This window comes from Notothenia coriiceps, unplaced genomic scaffold, assembly GCF_000735185.1.
Source record: "Notothenia coriiceps isolate Sejong01 unplaced genomic scaffold, NC01 NC01_scaffold00037246, whole genome shotgun sequence".
Lineage (NCBI taxonomy): Eukaryota > Metazoa > Chordata > Actinopteri > Perciformes > Nototheniidae > Notothenia > Notothenia coriiceps.
This window is the reverse complement of record NW_011369947.1, coordinates 9484294-9493906: the sequence shown is the minus strand read 5'-3', so window position 1 is coordinate 9493906 and position 9613 is coordinate 9484294. Positions and strand designations below refer to the sequence as shown.

Below are 9613 nucleotides of genomic sequence, written 5' to 3'. Positions count from 1 at the left end.
TGGCGTTGATATTCAATTGTATGCCAATTGCAACTAACTGCAAAAGCCAAAAAAATGTCATCAATTATTTCTGACATAGTAAGGGCCACTCTCCAAAAAGTAGGACATATATGGTTATCTTGGTTACTGAGTACTTACATAACACATGCACATACACACTCTTTAACTTAAGTGAGGATCAAATGACAGTGGTTGAAAACAGGTCAAACTTTGAATTCTATAGGCGATGTCCGAATATCTAAAATACATCTCAAGAAAGCCATGCCCTAACAGGGTGTTACTGGAACATAGCCTACAGTAAGGCTACATTCTCTCATCTGTGGAGCAGGAGGGCAGGAAACAGGACATGGGAACCAAGCAAAAACCAGCAGGAGGCCACCCCATGTGTTTTCACATACAGTATGAGAGAAAGACCATTATTGATACAGGTGTATTTTATGGTGGTTATATTATAGTGATCACAGCAATACAAAAAAAAGCAGTTGGAAGCGTTTACAACAAAACAGCACATAGAAAGATAAGCTCCTTTATAGCTCCTTATACCCTACCGCAATAGATAAATATAAGCCTAAAAGAACATACTGTTTCATAAAAAATTTGCTATAGTGTGAAGGCACTACCAAGGACAAATCCAAGTTTTCTATTGGTCCGACCAATTTCTGGGCCGACAAGGGTGGGGCTAAACAAGTGCTTAACCAAAACAACTTTCGTGCGTGCTCCGACAAGAGAGAGAGAGAGTTGCAAGCCGGGTCGAAGTCAGAACGTCTGAAGAAGAAAGCGAATGGAACGATACACGGGGAAATAAGCTGACAACAGAGACACCGCCGGGTCGTCAGGTGAGGAGAGGCCAAAAGTGTTTACTGAACTTTTTAAGCATCGACACCCGCAAAGTTGCACGTCAATTGTGGACAAGCCCAAACTCGAAGTCATTGGGTTTGAGTCCAGCTGACTTTATTGTTAGCTGTAAAAACGTTGTGTTTTCCCCTGTGTTCTTGGTTTACTGGCGTCCACAAAATGACCTTGCAACACTTTAGCTCAAGGCGAGACATTGTAACACCCATAGGATGCGACTACATCAGTAGGAAAAACAAAGATCCCAAACCATTACCATTATACCAAAGAAGGGCAACACAAAAACAAACTTAAGTGTGAATTGTAGTTACTTTTCCCTCCGCGTCTGAGAAAAAGCTACCACCGTTAAAACTGTTGGATTACGTCCGTTACGAAACTAACTAACAAAGTTTAAGATGGAAACATTTAAAGTTAACTTCGACCTCCGGGGTGGAGCAATATTCTCTCCACGCCAAGCAACAGCCTAGTGCACAACCTCTCAGACTCAGCCTAGTACAAGTAACCTCGTAAGCCATTCTACTGATGCTGGACAGTTTTTCAGTGGGTGCACAATAAACGGCAACTACTGTAAATAAATAGCCAAATAATGGATCAACGCTGTCTGTCTAATATGTTCGCTAGCTCTTTGTGTTGTTGCATAGAAACTCGCACTATGTTTTGTGCAGAAGGCAACGGAGGGACTATTTTATTTTTAACATCATTATTTACTAATAAAAACTATTTGAATTGGAGTGTGTATTTTTCTTTCATATTGCCATAATTGGTAAGTATATAGCACACAACAAAAGAATAGTTAAAATATAAAAATTGCTAAAAACAAACAATTGTTATGCCATTCTTAAAGAATAATTTCTGTGACGTTTTTGAATGTTTCTTTGTCTGTATCTGCTTTACCTAGGCCTAATGTTAGAGGTTAATGATGGACCCCAAAAGTGAGACTAAGAAGATGACCTCCCTCCTCCCAGGCGACCCCTCGCCTGAGGCGCAGGAACAGACCCCTCCCAAAGGCCCAGGTACGCACAAATGGCAATTACACTTTATGAAGATAGAAAAACGATTGTTTGTTATGTGAATGTTGGTCAAGGAGTGTCAATGTGTGTTTAGAGGCTAATTTGGAATTGTTTATGGTGTACCTTCAACACCATGTCCAAAAGGGCTCCTCCCTACAGCTTGCACTAGTTCTATACCACTTTATTATAATACCACATTTGGTTACAACAGAAAGCAATATTTGTTAAATGTTAACTATGTGCCTCTTCCAAGAAGAAGTTTAGTTGAATTTTCTAGATAACTTTCAAAGTAACCATCCCCTTTTAGTTACCCTCAAAGTTATCTGGTGAACAACAGATTAATATAAAATATATTTATTGGCACTTTTAACATCTTCCCGGTAGCTTTTAAAAACTGATTAACGAAGACACCAAAAGTAATTTATGACTTTTATTATGCCCAGGCCACTCTAACCTTGGTTGCTTAAACCCTAAACTCAGTTCATTCAGTAAATGACCCACTTCTTTATTCTTCCTGGAGAGCGATGCTGCACCGTGCTGCGCTTAGAAGTTGAGAATACATACTTCTCTATGGATAATAGAGTGAAACACAGGTCTTTGGAAGACAAAAATAAATTCACATTTCTGCATTAAATAGGTGTAAAATATGTTAAAATGTATTGCGACGCATTACAACAAGCCAGTTATTCTTATCGGAGGTGAAAAGGTACTTTAGGTTTGGCTCAGCCACAGTTGTTTTGTGGCTAAAGACAGGTTCAAATATAGCAAAACAAGTTCATTACTAAAGTAGTATTCTATTTAAATTCATTTATATTGCTCTTATTTAAAAATGTCCAGGAAGTGTAATAGGAATTTGACAACAAGTGCTTACAGCCATAAGACTCATTACAGGAGAGAACAGTCTAACATATTACATATTGTAATCCCATTATGATATAAAGTCTGTTATAGAACAGGATTGACAGATGGTATGCAGTGCAACAGTCGGAGCATAAAACTTGTAGATCCTGCAGTTTGCAGCTGCGTCTCTGTTGTTCTTGCATGTTGCACCATGGGAATTATATTAGATTAAAAAGAAAAAGGCCTGACTGGCATGATTATTAGGAAGGTTAAATACCTTGGCATTAAAGTCTTCAGCCTACTATAAAAGCAGATCTTTCAGATTTAAACCACACTAATACTTAAGGTGCAGTCTCCTTAGATAAAAGCTGTTAAAGGGTCAATTCATGTCTTCAGAAATAATGATAGAACTGTATGACTGTTCCCTATAAATATACAAAAAAGGGTCATTACTGTTTTTAGCTCACAAGTTTAAAGGTGCATAGGTCAATTGGATATATATCTATATGCTGAGCTGATCAGTTTTGATTCTTCCAGAACTTTCCTATCTCTCTTTTGATAACAAATGTGTGACAGCTCAGAGTGGTACGTGCAAGACAGCGCAGATAGGCCTTAACCCCTCACTCACACACACACACACACACACACACACACACACACACACACACACACACACACACACACTCACACTCACACTCACACTCACACTCACACACACCCACACCCAATGACTTGCAAGACTGCTTCAGCATTTTTCTGAACCTCTGACCCCCTGTTCCACACTATCAGAGCTTGCAAGTTGTCTTGATGGTTGGGGGAATCCTACAAGAAGAAAAGCTGTGACAACGCCTATAGTTATGGCATACATATTAATATTACAAACACTAGTATGTGTTTTATTTTTCTGCCCCCTTACATCATGATGTTAAGTACATACAGTCACTAGTGATATATTGTATTCTTACTTTATGTAATTTCTTAAAAGTATACTGGAGGCAAATATGTATTCACCAGCGACGTGCAGTCAGGGGAGGCAGGGGAGGCAGAGCCTCACCTGTCATACTCCAATGTAACGGAAAAACAACTAAAGAAAAACTAAATAGTAATAATAATAAAATGTCTCCACTGATCTATGATGTAAGTGTGATTAATGTATGATTCCAATCGCTTTTTAAAGTCAAAATCTGCAAATTTGCCGAGCTCCGCTACAACTACTTGTAGCGATGAGAAGTGAGGCAGGGACGAGCTCTGCCTCTCGTAAGCCCACAGTAACTTGCTGGAGCGCGGGCACTAATTTAGCGCGGGCACTTATTTTGTGAGCGCGCTCAAGCCAGTTACTGTGGGGTAAGGTAAGGCACAGATGAGCTCTGCCTCACCTCAGAATGTGTCACCCCCACGGTCACCCACAGAAACTAGCTGGAAAGCGGGCCCTAAGCGCATGCCTGTTACCATCTCACTGTATGTCACCAATGTAATGTTTGTAGATCCCTTTATTAAATGTATCCTCGACATCCATAGTCTCTAAATAACTTATTTAACGTATATATGATATTTAGGCTCGCTGGTCTCATCATATAACGGCAATGAAAAAAGCAGCAGGAGAGGCAGCCATAACCTCTGCCGCACTGAAGGGGGCGCACGTGAGCCCACAGGTTCTTGTTGCTACTGTTATTCTACGCAGAGACGGTAGACACAAACAACAAACTAGACTTTTGAAACTACAGGAAGATAAGGAGGACTTTTACAAAAAACGAATAGAGATTGTTGTCCAGAAGGAGAGCATGGACTTAATCTTCAAGTCAAGGTAAGACGACAATTGTAATGAAAATGGGATCTTACTAAGAAAGAACAATCCAATATTTAGATTTTGGGTATCCTTTTGTTGAACGGTCTGTTTAAAATGAATCGAAGCATCAGACTAAAAAAGCTTTTGAAAATAACCGAATATTTTGATTAAGGTCAAAATATAATATTTGTAAACTTGTAGACTCTGAAAGAGTCAGTGCCTCACCAGCCATGAAGCTCACCGCACGTCACTGGTATTCACTTGATTTACAAACGACAAGGCAGACAAATTATCCAGATATTTGTCTGTGGTGTGTCAATATGCTTTAGGGTTATTTTTCTTTGGCAAAATGCCAACATCCACCCTGAGCCTATACAGCCTATACAGTCCTGCATCCTATACAACCTTAGGATGAAATCAGCTGATAGCTCAGAACAGGTTATGGGTCCAAAAGCTGCCGAGGAATGGGAGAGCACTTAATGAATGCATATTACCTGGGGCAGTGTACCTGTTTAGGCCACATCTAATGTACCTAAAGGTGTGCACATTCAATATATAATTTCCTTGTATTACTACGACAACAGAGTTTAACGTTTGGCAATAATTCACATTAATAATGTTATGGCGATATTAATTGAAGATGTGTGTTGTGCTTTCAGTCAAGGTAATCTTGTCTATTTTGGGTTTTGTCTCCTTTTTGTAAAATAATTACACTCAAAATAGGAGTGTGGGCAGGAGGATATAGACACTTTAAACCAGTGGTTCTCAACTGGTGGGTCGCAGATATAAGTTGTTTTTTTTTGGGAAATAAGTCCAACTTTTCTTTTGAAGGCCCGATTTTCTAACGCTGTGCAGGCGTTGGACTGGAAGTACCGGAGACCATAAACGTTTTTCTTCTGTCACGGTTAACGTCAACACTGAATATCCCTACATGGGATCTTCTCTTATTTTATCTTACAGTATATTGCAAAGCCCCTATTACAAAGTAATGTCTTCTTTGAACCAGCTAACTTGTTTGTATCTCTTTTTGGAAAAAGCAGCAACATCTGTGAGATCTCAAGGATGCACATTGAGACCTTGTTGGGAAGCTATTGTATTTCCTCTCACTCTCTCTCTGTGTTTCTGTCTTCTCTCCAGGCTGCAGCTGGCTGGTGGTGGTAGCGGCTCTGGCGGCCTCTCTGAGCGGCCTGATGCTGGGGTATGAAATGGGGCTGACCTCGGGGGTCCTGCTTCAGCTGCGGGAACTCCTCTCCCTCTCCTGCAGGGAACAGGAACTGCTGGTCAGCTCCCACCTACTCGGTGCTCTGCTCATGTGCCTGGCTGGAGGTCCTCTTCTGGACCGCTACGGCCGCCGCTTCTCTTTACTCCTGAGCGCTGCCCTGGTGGTCGGAGGGACTGTCATGCTCATCGCGGTCAACACACTGGTTTTCTTCACCCTGGGCCGGATGATAGTCGGCATGGGTACAGCTCTGTCTGGGACAGGAGCGTGCCTGTACATCGCAGAGATCTCACCGATGGAGAGGAGGGGTCTGCTGGTCACGCTGTACGAACTGATGCTGGTTGTGGGTGTAATGCTGGGATTTGGCTGTAGCTACGTCTTCTCTACTGTGCCGCATGGCTCGGCGTATACATTTGGACTAGTAATCCCCCCCGCGCTGCTGCAGATCAGTATCCTTGTGTTCCTCCCAGCCAGCCCACGCTTCCTGGTCATCCGAGGTAAAGTGGAGCAGGCCAGGATGGTGCTGGCCCGAATGAGAGGTGGGGTCAAGGAGCATGTGGAAATGGAGCTCAGAGACATTCAGGCAGGACTTAAAGAGGAATCAGAGCACAGTTTCTGGGAGCTGTTCAGTAGCAAAGCTAACCTGCGCTCACGGCTTCTAACTGGCGTGGCTTTAGTCTTCCTTCAGCAGGCTACAGGTCAACCCAACATCCTGTCCTACGCCTCACCGCTCCTCCGCAGCATGGGCTTCAACAGCGACGCCGCAGCGACCTTGGCCTCCACAGGGTTCGGAGTGGTCAAAGTAGTTGGCACTATCCCAGCGGTGTTGCTGGTCGACCGTGTGGGAACCAAGAACTTTTTGTGCGTTGGTGCGGTCGGAATGGGAGTGTCGCTACTGGCCCTTGGCACATTGACACTGCAAAGCCACACCCATCTCACCAGCCTTTGTAAAAGTCACACCATACCAAACCACACACATACGCCATGGAATTTAAATGGATCCTTTATAGACTTTGGCAACAGTGACATTTTAGCTACTGGCCTCCCCAGCCAATGGGATAGTGAGGAGGCACAGTGGACTAAAAGAGAGGATGATGGGAATAGGGAGTCAGGAAGGACTCCTGTGGAAGTGTCCTCCTTTATGAAGTGGGCCTCATTGATCAGCTTGCTGGTGTTCGTGGCAGCCTTCTCCATTAGCCTGGGGCCAAGTAAGCACCAGTTTTTTATTTACCCACTCCTTGAGCGCACCAAAAGCTGTAGCATCATTCCAAACTTGTAATACTTGTTGTTAACCAATAGGAGAGTGCAAAGAAGTGCATTTTTATCTGCAATAAAATACTGCAGCTAAGATCCATATGAACTGACGCACACAGTTCAGAGAATGGCAGCAGCTTATAACACGTTGTACGGTTAAGTACAACATTTAGTTATTTGTATTATTGCGTTGTTAACCATGGTCTCTTGCGTATTGTTTTCTTTCCCTTCCAGTGGTGTATGTGGTTCTCAGTGAGATCTTTCCGATGGGAGTACGAGGTAGAGCTGTGTCTGTTGTGTCGGCTGTGAACTGGGCCACTAACCTGCTCATCTCCATGACCTTCCTCACATTTACAGGTGTGTGTGTGTGTGTGTGTGTGTGTGTGTCACATTTGCTGTAAATATATTTGATATTACAGCTGACCATTTTTCTGAAACATAGTTGAATGAAAACACTTATTTTGAGGTAAAACAGAAAAGCCTGTACTGAATGATTAATGGCTGCCCTTTTTATAAATCAATTTGAAAAAGGATGTCAGCATACAGTTCCTACGTCACTTTAAAACTGCCTGTCACCATACGAAAGCACTTCCGTTACATCATCTACCAGAAAATTGTCTTTAAATAATCTTTAATTTAACATTGAAAGACGACAAACCCTGACCCAAGCAAAATACCTCATAGATTAAAATATTTTAAATATGATGTGCCTTGGAAAGTGGTTGGTAGTAATGTACAGTATGCAGTAAAAGGGTTTAAAATAATAATTTAAGCAATGGGAAAATCAAGCAAGCAGTGACATGTATTGGTTAACTGTAGGTACTGGATTGGCTGTCTTTTGGACGTGTTTCTATAAAGATATTTAATGTGTGGAGCGAAAATGAAACACTAGTTGTTATTATTAGAACTTGGTGCCATTGGCATGAGTTGTTAGAATGAAATATACTCATAGTAGTTTTATATATATGGTATATATTGGTTAGCAGACAGTCCTGTAGATTTGTAAATTGACCGGCACATCGTTGGTTTGGTTCTCTACCTCCTTCAAATTGATTCTTATCCGAATTTGGCTCTTGTTGTGATATAATTCAGATTTTCCATGAAGTGAATCTACTGTACGAAGTATTGGAACATGTCTTGCTTTGGTGCCCCTTGTGGTACGATCAGAGATGACAGGGAGATGCACAGTTACTCATAACAAACGCATGTAAAGAGAATCTGCAGAGATGAATCCAAATGTGTTCTGTGTGCTTCGGGGTCATTTCCCCATTTGTGGCCTGTTGGAAGATGTTCACCTACTTCCTCTTCACATTATGTCAAAGGAGTAATCTTCAGGCTTATAAAACCTTCAGTGTGTGTTGAGTAACCTCTATAAGTGCAGTTACAGTGTTTTCGCACGAGAATAATCGTCACTTCACTTTTTGTCTGTATTTCCTGTAGCCACACACACTTTGACCAAAGCATTTGTTTAAAAATATCACTGTATGCATTGTCACTCATGTGCTGTACTGCCCTTATGGGTTTTAGTTAGATTCCATCTAAAATATATGTCTTGGGCACAAAGAGTTGGTGTGTGTTTCCTGGAGTGTTACCAAGTAGTATGGGTGTGATGCGTCCTTCCCCATCCCATCTGTTTGTGTGCTTTGTGGTCGTCTTTTGCCAATCTGCATTCAGACTAGGGCTGCACGATTTGGGGAAATAATCTAAGTGCGATTTTTCTGACAGATATTGCGATTCGATTTGCGATATTTGTTTTTAAGCGACCCAACGGAAGTTTATTGTAAAATGCGGACATATCTCCGGCTAGGAAGGTCGCATCAACATGCTCCCGTCTCTAGCACCCCCGCAGCCCGAGCTACGAGTGAAATAACTAAACTTACAAGAATCTTCCGTTGGGTTGCTTTAAAGTCAAGCTTCAGTTTAAGATTCACCCTGTAATAGATGTAACACATGTGATGGAGCATTGCTAACCTGACTCAGATGGTTTGTTTCACCAAACCATCAGGGAAAGCTCCATTGGAAGCCATTTGGAAAGGGCAGGCACTTTGAAAAATACTTGGCAGGTGATTGGATCAATCTGTCTATCACTTTCTATCATGGGCCACTTCTGATTGGTTAACAATGGCTGGTACATGTGGAGCACAGCACTTCTGATTGGTGTGGATGACTGACACACAAGAAGAAAAGAAAAATAAGTTTTCAAAAAAATCGCATGCTTTGCAATTTGATAATCGCATCATGTTGAATCGTGATTTCGATTTAAAATCGATTAATCGTTCAGCCCTAATTCAGACCCACCCCAAACTCCCATCTCCATCATTTGAGGATGACATTTCAGTGTTATAGTGATGATATGAAAGACACAAACGTCTAATGTCTTGTCTTAATCCCCGGTGTAAACTAGACTGCTTTTCAGTAAAAAAGAAATAGACTCTCTAAGACATTAAATTTAGTCCTAAGAAACTAAAGACTAAAGAGGCAAAAAAACGCATTGTTTGTTTTTTTATAGTCAAAACCAGTCTGTACACCGGGGATTAGGAGAAAGACATCGTCTTTATGTACCACGGGTCACGGTTCAATTTTGTTCCAGGCTGGGGGGGGGGGTGGTGGATGACCTCTTTAATCAGAGATCCGCACACCGGGCAAAAGAGA

At 41.8% G+C, this 9613-nt stretch overlaps 1 protein-coding gene across 1 annotated transcript in view; it reads left to right on the top strand.

Annotated features, from left to right (window-relative positions):
• The first annotated feature begins 725 nt into the window (after nucleotides 1–725).
• The window catches only part of slc2a12 (solute carrier family 2 member 12), an 18377-nt gene continuing 9489 nt past the window's right edge, over nucleotides 726–9613 (top strand). Inside the window, exons 1-4 of the mRNA XM_010794743.1 lie at nucleotides 726–836; nucleotides 1751–1865; nucleotides 5626–6915; nucleotides 7196–7318. Of these exons, the coding sequence (XP_010793045.1) occupies nucleotides 1769–1865; nucleotides 5626–6915; nucleotides 7196–7318 (1510 nt within the window). The 5' untranslated portion in view covers nucleotides 726–836; nucleotides 1751–1768. The remainder of the gene's footprint in view (nucleotides 837–1750; nucleotides 1866–5625; nucleotides 6916–7195; nucleotides 7319–9613) is intronic.